A 12657-nucleotide genomic window follows, 5' to 3' on the forward strand; every position below is an offset into this window, starting at 1 on the left:
TTTTTTGAGACGGAGTCTCGCTCTGTTGCCCAGGTTGGAGTGCAGTGGCCAGATCTCAGCTCACTACAAGCTCCACCTCCCGGGTTTGCGCCATTCTCCTGCCTCAGTCTCCCGAGTAGCTGGGACTACAGGCGCCCGCCACCTCGCCCGGCTGGTTTTTTGTACTTTTTAGTAGAGACGGGGTTTCACCGGGTTAGCCAGGATGGTCTCGATCTCCTGACCTTGTGATTCCCCCGTCTCGGCCTCCCAAAGTGCTGGGATTACAGGCTTGAGCCACCGCGCCCGGCCGGCCGCATCCGTTTTTCTATTACTTCCATCCTATACTGACTAGGTGGATCAAGAAGGGGGGTTAGCTCCACTTAACATGTGGAGAAACTGAGGTCGGAGTTGGCGTGTGACCAGGCCAGCCTAAGGCCACTGCACGAATGAGAAGCTCAGCTCTCAGATTTTTGCCTCTCTTTCCCTGCCAAGTCGCTGCATCCTGGGACAAGAGGGAGCCTAACTGAAACGAACTCCGGTCTAAGGGGACAGAATCCTGAAACCCTGGCTCTGGGGTCCGGGGCAGGGGGTAGCTGCCTCAAGACAGACGGGGAAACTGAGGTCCAGAGCCAGACATCCACCGCCTGCGTAGGAGAACCAGAACGGGGCGCGTCCTGCCTTGCTGGTCGAGCGGCGCCAGAGCCGTCTCCTCCCGCCCCCCGCGCCGGATCCCCCCGCCCAGTCTTTGCCCTCGCGACGCCGCCACCTCGGGAACAAGCCATGGTGGCGGCGGCGGCGTGGCTGCTCCTGTGGGCTGCGGCCTGCGCGCAGCGGGAACAGGACTTCTACGACTTCAAGGCGGTCAACATCCGCGGCAAACTGGTGTCGCTGGAGAAGTACCGCGGCTCGGTGAGTGCGCAGGGTCTGGCGGCGCCGCGGGGCCCGGCCTCGCCCTGGTGTGGCCTGCTGGGGGCGCCCCGCAGCCCGGGCCCCCGCGCGGTGTGGCTCCGAGGGCGCCCCAGCCGCGCGACCGCCAAACCCCGGACCCCGCCCCACTCGGCAGTGACCCCCGGCGCGGCGCCCCCATCCCGCGCCCGGCCTGGCCCAGCCAGGCCCGGCCAGCGGCTACGTGGCACGGCCCTGGCGCGGAGGAACCCAAAGCGCTCGCAGTCGGCGCCCACTTTGCTACCGGCAGCTTTGGGCAGCGGGGTTCAGACCTTCGCCGAGAGGCCGGGCACCACTGCCCAGCCTTTGCCATTCACGGGTGGAAAAAGTAAACGTAGCATCGTGCGGCCTTTCCCTCTCCCCTCCCCACTTTCCGCATCTGAAACGGGGAGTGGCTGATTCGGAGTCCACTGAAGAACACTGTGGAGATGAATGTGCAGGGCAGAGGGTGTTATTTCAGATGCACGGAGACCTCACACGGATCATCCTTGGGAGAGGGCACAAAGACCCAGAGAGGGCAGGCATTCGCACAAGGTCACACTACACTAGAAAGACGGGGTCTGGAAGAGAACCCCACAGCCACATCCGGGGTCCTCTCTAGGCCAAGTCCTTAGATGGCAGCTCAGGGGCACAGTTAAGAGTCATCCAGGCTAATTGCCCCCTCCTTACCAAGAGGGAACCTAAGCTCAGAGAAGACTTCGGAGAGGAAGGGTATCTGGGTTGAGTCTTTGAACACGAGTGGATTTTAGCAAGACTAAGAAGCAAACAGAAAGAAGGGTGGTGACTGGTGGGGCCAGGAGTTCCAGCTGTTGTGCTTCAAAGAGTCTAAAGCTGGAGGCTAAGAGTGGTGGAAGATGAGGCTGAAAGGATTGGCAAGGGACCAGGCGGGACCTTGAACACTACATTGAGAGGCCTGGATGTCACATGTGCAATGAAGAACTCCCAGAGTGGACCTCTTCAGGATAGACCTGGGGACTCTTGTGTGAAATGGCTGGGGAGTTGAAATCTAATGAACAGGTGGGCCAGCGTCCAGTTTTGGATGAACCACACAAAAATGGATGTCAACATTTTTCTCCTGGGAGCAACACCATCTTTAGTGAAGACCAGTACTCTATAAGCCTTGACATTTTCGATTATGCTGGGAGTCTTGGGGGCAGTAATCCCTGTCCTGACTGTCCCCCAGAGTGTCGTGAGTTTCAAATGAGATGACGGCGTGGATGTGGATGCACTTAGTAAACTCTGGAGTGCTCTGCACCTGTGTTTGGTGGATCCCAGCAGGAACTTCATTTAGAACTCTGAGGCCGGGCGTGGTGGCTCAAGCCTGTAATCCCAGCACTTTGGGAGGCCGAGACGGGCGGATCACGAGGTCAGGAGATCGAGACCATCCTGGCAAACACGGTGAAACCCCGTCTCTATTAAATACAAAAAAACTAGCCGGGCGAGGTGGCGGGCACCTGTAGTCCCAGCTACTTGGGAGGCTGAGGCCGGAGAATGGCGTGAACCCAGGAGGCGGAGCTTGCAGTGAGCTGAGATCCGGCCACTGCACTCCAGCCTGGGTGACAGAGCGAGACTCCGTCTCAAAAAAAAAAAAAAAAAAAAAAAAAAAAGAACTCTGGACAAAGAACCAAGAACAGGGCCCATTCCAATTCAGGCCTCCTGTTCTCTCTAGGGCAGCTCACCAGAGAGCCTCAGGTTTAGTGTCTGATCAGCTCTGCTACTTATTAATTCGTTGTTCATTATTGAACACCTACTGTATACTAACTAGATACTAGGTCAGCCCCCGGGGATACAGTGGTGAACAAAACAGATACGTTTCCGCTAAATGGAGCTTACATGGGTTGAGGAGAAGAAAGAGATAATAAACAAGGAACTGAGAAATGCACAAGGTAATTCCTAGTAGTAGTAAGTGCTAAGACCAAAATAGAAGAAGGTCACACAACTAGTAAGAGAATTAGAATTTGAACCCAGACAGTCCAGCTCCAGAGTCTATGCTCTTAGTTGCCAAGTTCAGCAGTAAACCAGTAATCCAGAAAAGCTGTAATTGGTGCTGAGTTAACCCAAGCTAGGCCTGCTGCTTGGGCAATATGCTCATTCCTTCACCTACAAACATTTACTGGCTCCAACTACATGTCTGACACTGGGTCCAGCTCTGGTGACATAGCCTTGAGCAAGATTGATATGGTTGATGCCCTCAGGCTAACTGGGACTATAGTCATTTAGACCAGTATGGATGAATGGCTGACCACTTGGGAATGTGTGGGGTTATGTATGTACTGGTAGGCCTGAGTGTAGAGTGTGTGTGTGTGTGTGTGTGTGTGTTTATGAATGGTTTATTTACTTCTTCTGTGTACAAATCTGAGTCTGTGTCTCTGCTTGTATATGTACATATGTAAATTAATTGTGTACTTGGGTGTGTCTGTCTGTGTTTTGGTTTCTAAGGACCAGGCTTTTCGGTTTCAGGGATGGAACTAGAAGCCAGATTTCCCCCTTCCAAAAGAGTGGGCAGACATGCAAGGTGTGAGTTAAAAGTAAGCAAGCTTTGGCCAGATGCAGTGGCTCACGCCTGTAATCCCAGCACTTTAGGAGACTGAGGCAGGCAGATCACAAGGTCAGAAGTTCGAGGCTAGCCAGGCCAACATGGTGAAACCCCGTCTGTACTAAAGAAATACAAAAATTAGCCAGGCATGGTGGCGTATGCTTGTAATCCCAGCTACTTGGGAGGCTGAGGCAGGAGAATTGCTTGAATCTGGGAGGTAGAAGTTGCAGTGAGCCAAGATCATGCCACTGCACTCCAGCCTGGGTGACAGAGCAAGACTCCATCTTAAAGAAAAAAAAAAAAAAGGCTTTAATGTTCTCATTGCCCAAGGATCCATCAGGGGGAAAAAAAGGAAGAACCCTAACTGAGGAAGGGAGTTAAGAATCCCAGTTTTCACCATTCCAGGCAGATTATGGTGTATGTTGACCTCAAACTGAGGAGGTTGTTCTAATAGCCAGTGGCCCCAGGCATGGATCCTTTCTTACCTGGTGGAGATAGGGTACAGGAGGTACAGCTCAGTAGTTCAATCATCTAGCCCAGTGGTTCTCAACTAGGGGTGATTACTCCCTTTAGGGTACAATTGGCAATGCCTGGAGACATTTTTTATTGTCAAGACATTTTTTATTACATCTAGTGGGTAGAGGCCAGGGATGCTGCCAAACATCTGACAATGAATAAACAGGACATCTCCCTAACAACGAAGAATTATCTGACCCAAATGTCAATTATGGAGGATAGGGCTAGACTGCCTACCACAGGGTAGGGTTTAAAATCCTTTAATAATATATACCTAGAAGCTAAAAACATAGCATTTGAGCCAAAATTCTAATCACATTATTATAATCAAGGTCCATTAGCCAGCTTTATATTTATTGCCTAAAGTCTTTAATAAATTTAGGGATTAGTCTAGTGATAAAAGAAAGTGGTAGGCCAGGCATGGTGGTTCATGACTATAATCCTAGCACTTTGGGAGGCTTAGTTGGTAGGATTGCCTGAGGCCAAGAGTTTTTGAGTCCAGCCTGGACAACATGGTGAGACCTGTCTCTACCAAAAGTAAAAATTAAAAAATTAGCCAGGTGTGATGGCATGTGCCTGTAGTCCTACCTATTTGAAAGGCTGAGGCAGGAGGATCACTTCAGCTCAGAAGTTTGAGACTGCAAACTGTTGGGGGGATGTCCTGTTATGATCATGCCATTGCTCCAGCCAGGGACCTTGTCTCAAAAACCAAACAAAACAAAAAAAAGTGGTATTGGTTCTCTGGAGGTGGGGGGGACAAAAAGGGATGAGGGTTCTTTTCTCAAGAAAACCTGTGTCTGTCTATGTTCCCATGCAGGCGTTTGTGTTTGTGTGCACACTTACTCATTCAGCTGAAACTTAAGACTTTTTCATATGCCAGGCCCAGAGATGAAGTGGACATAGCTCCTGCCCTCAGTAGGTTCACATTCTAGAAGGGAGACTGACACATATACAGGCAACCACAGTGCAGAGTGGCGAGTGCTAGCTGACTGAGCCAAAAATTGAGCCCAGGTCTGCCTTTTTACCCCCTCTTATCAGCTCTCATTATATGCTCGCCAGGATGTGTGCCTCTGTCTGTGGATGTGCTGCGTGTGTGGGCATGTGTGGTGTTTGCTAACATATGTTTGTATCATGGCATGTGTGCATACCTATTTATGTATGTTGTATAATTATGTTCACAGATGTTCATGTATGTGTGCACATACCTGTAAGCCCCTGAATGTTTGATTTCATATGTGCCTGTCTGTGTGCATGTGTTTGTGTATGTGTGAGAGCACTGGACACACATTTACACATGTGTACACAGTGTTCTTGTATGTGTGAGGCAGTATTAACTGTTGAGGGAGTCACATATGTGGATGTGTCAGGGCATGTACAGGTTCATGCCTCTTCACTGGCTTGTCTGGGCTTTGTTTTGTTTTGTTTCTGTCATACAGGTATCCCTGGTGGTGAATGTGGCCAGCGAGTGCGGCTTCACAGACCAGCACTACCGAGCCCTGCAGCAGCTGCAGCGGGACCTGGGTCCCCACCACTTCAACGTACTCGCCTTCCCCTGCAACCAGTTTGGCCAACAGGAGCCTGACAGCAACAAGGAGATTGAGAGCTTTGCCCGCCGCACCTACAGTGTCTCATTCCCCATGTTTAGCAAGATTGCAGTCACCGGTACTGGTGCCCATCCTGCCTTCAAGTACCTGGCCCGTAAGTCGTGGTCTCTTCATCCCCTCACACCTCCCTGGCTGAGGCCATGGCTCCCTGGGCAGCAGAAGCCACTGGCTGGGTGACCTGAGGCCCTTCCCCTTCCTGATCCTCTCAGGTGGACTAATGCTTTGTTCCAGCACTAATCTTCGAGGAGAGTGGAGGCAGGTACAAGCTGAGGGTTATTCCTGCCTAAGAATATCTCCATACGTGCTGCCTCTCACTTCTCCCTCAGAAGTCACTCTTTTGGACTTTTCTGGGATCCTGTTTTCACATTCAGGGGCTCCTAGAAGGAGACATTTAAGTCAGTGTGATTTAGATGAGTTTATGGACATGTGATGGAGAAACCAAGGCATAGACAGGGGATGCCACTTGCCTGGAGAAAGCTGACCAAGATGGCGGACAGGCATCTTCACCCTGAGTCAGCGGTGGAGTGTGTAGGCCATGGAGGGAGACCTTCTGAGCTAAAATACCAGATCTTTTTTTTTTTTTTTTTTTTTTTTTTTTTTTTGAGACGGAGTCTCGCGCTGTCGCCCAGGCTGGAGTGCAGTGGCCGGATCTCAGCTCACTGCAAGCTCCGCCTCCCGGGTTCACGCCATTCTCCGGCCTCAGCCTCCCGAGTAGCTGGGACTACAGGCGCTGCCACCTCGCCCGGCTATTTTTTGTATTTCTTAGTAGAGACGGGGTTTCACCGTGTTAGCCAGGATGGTCTCGATCTCCTGACCTCGTGATCCGCCCATCTCGGCCTCCCAAAGTGCTGGGATTACAGGCTTGAGCCACCGCGCCCGGCCAAAATACCAGATCTTAATATTTGAGAACTAGATCCCTTCTCCAGCTGCAGAAGCCTCAGAGCCGCAGAATGGGGTCATGGGCTAAGGTTATCGTTCTGACCCTGTTTCTTCCCTCAGGCCTTCTCCTTTGGAGGCCCCATTTTTGCCTTTTCTCACTCCGTGCTTCTGGTGGCCTTTGTATCCCTTGCCACCACCCCACCCTGCAACGCATTCACCTGGAGGAGTAAATGAGAAGCAACAGTGCAGCAAACAAAAGGTCCCTTACTGAGGCAGGTTTGCGTTTTGCTCTGTGGCTCAGTCCTAATGTTTATTTTTTTCTTTGGGTTCTTTTATTAGTTCCTTCCCAGTTTGCACAGTTATAGATCAAACCCGGCCTTGCTTTTAGAAGCACCTGGGGAGCTCTTAAAAATGCACAAGGCTGAGACCTACTGAAGCAGAGCCCAAGAATCTTTATTTTAAGCACTCTCCTGCTCCCCAGTGATTGTGATGAAACCAGTCCATGGACTAACATTTGGAAACCATTAAAACTGAATTAGAGAATAGGGTGTAGATTATTTGGTAGTTCGAAGTCATTAATAAAGGAGGATTTGATACCACTTTATCAAGCACGTCACAGAATCCTACAGCAGTCGTTCTCAGCCTTGGCCCCACTTTGGAACCTCCCAGGGGGGCTTTTGAAAAATGCTGATGGGCCGGGTGCGGTGGCTCAAGCCTGTAATCCCAGCACTTTGGGAGGCCGAGACGGGTAGATCACAAGGTCAGGAGATCGAGACCATCCTGGCTAACACGGTGAAACCCCGTCTCTACTAAAAAAAATACAAAAAACTAGCCAGGCATGGTGGCGGGCGCCTGTAGTCCCAGCTACCCGGGAGGCTGAGGCAGGAGAATGGCATGAACCTGGGAGGCAGAGCTTGCAGTGAGCTGAGATCCGTCCACTGCACTCCAGCCTGGGCAACAGAGCAAGACTCTGTCTCAAAAAAAAAAAAAAAAAAAGAAAGAAAAGAAAAGAAAAATGCCGATGGCTGAGCCTCATCCACAGAGATTCTGGTTGGAGTGGTCCGGGGTGTGGACTGGGCATCAGGATTAGCTGCCACCAGGGAAAGATGGACACCGAGAGTGAAATCCCAGGAGAGGGTACACAGGGTAGCACACTTTGCTCTCCTTCTTCCTTTTTCTCTAGAGACTTCTGGGAAGGAGCCCACCTGGAACTTCTGGAAGTACCTTGTAGCCCCAGATGGAAAGGTGGTAGGGGCTTGGGACCCAACTGTGTCAGTGGAGGAGGTCAGACCCCAGATCACAGCTCTCGTGAGGAAGCTCATCCTACGGAAGCGAGAAGACTTATAACCACTGCGTCTCCTCCTCCACCACCTCATCCCGCCCACCTGTGTGGGGCTGACCAATGCAAACTCAAATGGTGCTTCAAAGGGAGAGACCCACTGGCTCTCCTTCCTTCACTCTTATGCCACCGGTCCCATCATTCCTGTGGAGGAAAAATTCTAGTATTTTGATTATTTGAATCTTACAGCAACAAATAGGAATTCCTGGCCAATGAGAGCTCTTGACCAGTGAATCACCAGCCAATAAGAACATCTTGCCAACTAAAATGTGTGGCAAATAGAAGTATATCAAGCAATAATCTCCCACCCAAGGCCTCTGTAAACTGGGACCAATTATTACCTCATAGGGCTGTTGTGAGGGTTAGGATGAAATATCTGTGAAAGTGCCTAGGCAATGCCAGCCAAATAGGAGGCATTCAATAAACAATGTTTGCATATAAACCAAAAAATAACTTGTTATCAATAAAAACTTGCATCCAACATGAATTTCCAGCCAATGATAATCCTGGCCAAAGGTTTAGCTGTTGTTATTTCCTCTGCATTATTTTCTTCATTACAAAAGAAATGCAAGTTCTTTGTAAAAATCCAAACAATACCTCATGATATAAAATAAAAATGAAAATATCCTCCTCATTTCCCATCGTCTCGCTCCCTAGAGGTAAACAGTGTTAGCAGTTTGGTACAAAGGCTGCCAGGCCTTTGGTTTTTTTTTTTTAATTAAGCCAGTCATTATTGCCCAATAAGAATTCACTGAGTGACCAGGCACGGTGGCTCACGCCTGTCAACCCAGCACGTTGGGAGGCCGAGGTGGACGGATCACCTGAGGTCAAGAGTTGGAGACCAGCCTGGCTAGCATGGTGAAAACCCATCTCTACTAAAAATATAAAAATTAGCCAGGTGTGACCGGGCTCAGTGGCTCATGCCTGTAATCCCAGCACTTCAGGAGGCCATGGCGGGTAGATCACCTGAGGTCAGGAGTTTGAGACCAGCTTGGTCAACATGGTGAAACCCCGTCTCTACAAAAATATAGAAATTAGTCGGGAATGATGGCAGGTGCCTGTAATCCTAGCTACTCGGGAGGCTGAGGCAGGAGAATGGCTTGAACCCAGGAGGCAGAGGTTGCAGCAAGCCGAGATATCGCCATTGCACTCTAGTCTGGGCAGCAGAGAGAGACTCCGTCTCAAAAAAAAAAAAAAAAAAAAATTCACTGAGTAATCCACTAGTCAAAAGTACACCTCAATAACAAATAGGCAAAGGAGATGAACAGACAGTTCATGGAAGAATATAGATGGATATTAAGGATATGAAAAGATGTCCAGCCTCATTCAAGTTCAAAAGATTTTTTTTTTTTTTTTTTTGTGATGGAGTCTCACTCTGTCGCCCAGACTGGAGTTCAGTGGTGCAATCTCGACTCACTGCAAGCTCTGCCTCCTGGGTTCACGCCATTCTCCTGCCTCAGACTCCTGAGTAGCTGGGACTACAGGTGCCTGCCACCACGCCCGGCTATTTTTTTTATTTTTTATTTTTTGTATTTTTAGTAGAGACGGGGTTTCACCGTGTTAGCCAGGATGGTCTCGATCTCCTGACCTCGTGATCTGCCTGCCTCAGCCTTCCAAAGTGCTAGGATTACAGGCGTGAGCCACTGTGCCCGGCTGAAAGATTTTTTTTTAATGATAATACCCCTGGTTGGCAGGGATGTGAGGAAATGGACATTCACATAAACTGTGGTATGATAAACTGGCACAAATGTTCAGAGGGTGATTTGGCAATATCTTTTAAAACAAAATGTTCATACCTTTTGTTTTTGCTTTTTGTTTTGAGACAGGGTCACACCCTATTGCCCAGGCTGAAGAAGAGTGGCTCAACATAGTTTACTGCAACCTTAGCCTCCTGAGTGGCTAGGACTGCAGGCACATGCCACCATGCAACAGAGTGGGACCCCAACTCTACAAAAAAGTATTAGCTGGCCATGGCAGTGCATGCCTGTAGTCCCAGCTATCAGGAGGCTGAGGTGAGAGAATTGCTAGAGCCTGGGAGATCAAGGCTGCAGCGAATGGTAACCATGCCACTACACTCAGTCTGGGTGACAGAGGAGACCTTGCCTCAAAAAAAAGGTCTGTGAGTAAATTATGGTACAAAACCAAATTATAAACTAATATGATTATTAAAATGAATGAATGAAGTCTATACATGCTACCATAGAAAGTTGTCCAAAAGTGAAAAAAGGATAAGTTGTAAAACAGAATGAACACATGCACGTACCTGGAAAAACCAGTATGAACAAGTGTAATGTTTTTATTAAAAATTTACAATGTGGCCGGGTGCAGTGGCTCAAGCCTGTAATCCCAGCACTTTGGGAGGCCGAGGCGGGTGGATCACGAGGTCAGGAGATCAAGACTATCCTGGCTAACATGGTGAAACCCCGTCTCTACTAAAAATACAAAAAACTAGCCGGGCGTGGTGGCGGGCGCCTGTAGTCCCAGCTACTTGGGAGGCTGAGGCGGGAGAATGGCGTGAACCCGGGAGGCGGAGCTTGCAGTGAGCCGAGATCACGCCACTGCACTCCAGCCTGGGAGACACAGTGAGACTCCGTCTCAAAAAAAAAAAAAAAAAAAAAAATTTACAATGTTGCTGGGTGCATTAGGTGGCTCACACCTGTAATCTCGGCACTTTGGGAGGCAGAGGTGGGAGGATTGCTTGAGCCCAGGAGTTCAAGACCAGTCTGGGCAACATGGCAAGACCGTGTCTCTGCAAAAAAAATTTAAACATTAGTCAGGCGTGGTCACTCACACCTGTAGTCCCAGTAACTCAGGAGGCTGAGGCAAGAGGATTGTTTGAGCCCAGGAGGTTGAGGCTGCAGTGAGCCATGATTGCGCCACTGTACTCCAGCCTGGGCAGTGAGAGTGAGACCCTGTCCCAAATTTTTAAAAAATTTACAATGTTAAGTGGGAAGGAAAGAGACAGAAAAAAATATAGACCAAACTCTTAGTGGTGGTTGTCTGTGAGGGGCTGAGGTAGGATAACAGGAGTCATTTTCATTAAGTTTTTGTAATGTCTGAATTTTGTATCTCAAATCCATATTTCACCTTTATATACATGTGGAAAGGTGGCTAAAAATTGGGGTGCAGCCTGGGCAACATAGTGAGACTTCATCTCTACAAAAAATCAAAAAATTAGCCAGGTGTGGTGGTGCACACCTGTAGTCCCAACTACTCAGGAGGCTAAGTCAGGAGGGTCACTGGAGCTTGGGAGTGTGAGGCTGCAGTGAGCTATGATCACACCACTGCACTCCAACCTGAGCAACAGAGCAAGATACTATTTAAAAAATGGGGTGATGGGTCACTGGTAGATAATTCATTGGCCAATAAGAATTTCAGGTGTACTTTATCCAAGGTCACTCTTCTAGAATTCTGGAGACTCAGATTCAAGTCCTGGTTGTGCCCTGACAGCAAATTCTTCCCTCTCAGATGTCCTCCATTTTCTCACTGGACAATGAAAGGGTTAAACTGTGCTTAGAATTTTCAGAGTCTTCCTTCATGGTGTTTCTCAAAAGCTAACAAAAGTAAAGTGAAGGCTGTCCATGGGGTGCCCACAGCCCCTGCTACAGGCCTCTCAGCTGCCCTTACACACCCTCCTCTTAGCTGCAGCTCTGCATGTGCTCGTGTGCATGGACACACACACAATGAAGCCCAGCTCGCACACATGTTCACATTGGACATGTGGGAACCACAGTCTCCTGCAGCTACCTTCCTCCCTCTGTATCCACTTCCTCCGCCACTAGTATGTATGCCTCCCCTCACTGTGCTCACCAAGACCATCACTTAGCGCCTTATCGTTAAAGCCAATGAATATCTCTCACCTTGTCCTCCTTGACCTCTCAGCTGCATGTGACACTGCAGACTCTGCTCTCCTCCCTGGCACATGCACATTCCTTGGCATTCCTGCCTCTGTCTTCTCTTAGTTTCCCCCATCTCTCTAAGGGTTCATTCCTTCTCAGTGTCAATGTCTCTCCCTTCTCTATCCACCGTTTCCCTGTTGGTCTTCCATGGGGTTCTTGTCTGATCTAGTTTCTCACCCCATATACCCTTCCATAGCCAGCTCATTTTTTCCCATGGTTTTGACCACCATCTACACCCTGATGACACCCAAATCTCTATATCCATGCAGGGCTCCCATCCACCTGCCTCCTGGACATCTCTACAGATACCTCAATTCAACATGGCCAGGACTAAATTCACCCTCATCTTTCCCCAACACATCTGCTCTCCCTTCCACTCCGCCTTGGCAGCCCCTGGAGCCTTCTCTTTCATACACGACTTACTTATCACACTCTATTCCCATCACTTAAGCAACTGCCCTCCCTTCCCTCTCCTGAGCACAGTGCTAGGCCCTTAATAGATGAAATTAAATGATGTCATAAGCCTTTGGAGCACCAACTCCATGCCTGCTCCTGCCTAAGCCCTATCTGGAAACCAAAGATGAGCAAGCCCTTTTCCCCAGAAATTTAGAGTCCAGCTGAGGACTTTATGCTCTCAGTTAGCCCTGCATTTCTATGGACTTTATCAGCTTTCTGCTGTTCCCAAGCCCCCTGTAACACATGCAAGAGTTCCCTAGGAAAAAGTTACTTTAAATCCTTAACAACAGTTGTCTTAGTCATTGGTTAACCAGTATCTGCTAAGATCTTGGTTTTAAATTAATCCCTTGGTTATCAAATAACACTTGAGTAGTTAATATTTGATCATCTACTAACACCACCTTAATTATCTTCTAACACCTTATTTACAAGTCAAATTATTTATTAGGTTATATCTTAGGACTTAGTAGTTTAAAAGTATATGTTATGTCTTAGTTATTAATC

The 12657-nt window shown here is 48.9% G+C and overlaps 1 protein-coding gene across 1 annotated transcript; it reads left to right on the plus strand.

Moving 5' to 3' along the window:
- The first annotated feature begins 724 nt into the window (after positions 1-724).
- GPX7 (glutathione peroxidase 7) lies at positions 725-8432 on the plus strand. Its single transcript, XM_025393462.1, has 3 exons — positions 725-888; positions 5413-5674; positions 7643-8432. Exons 1-3 carry the CDS (start codon positions 760-762, stop codon positions 7804-7806), a joined length of 555 nt encoding a protein of 184 aa, XP_025249247.1. The 5' UTR covers positions 725-759; the 3' UTR covers positions 7807-8432.
- Positions 8433-12657: the final 4225 nt, after the last annotated feature.

This window comes from Theropithecus gelada, chromosome 1 (genome assembly GCF_003255815.1).
Source record: "Theropithecus gelada isolate Dixy chromosome 1, Tgel_1.0, whole genome shotgun sequence".
NCBI classification, from domain to species: Eukaryota; Metazoa; Chordata; class Mammalia; order Primates; family Cercopithecidae; genus Theropithecus; species Theropithecus gelada.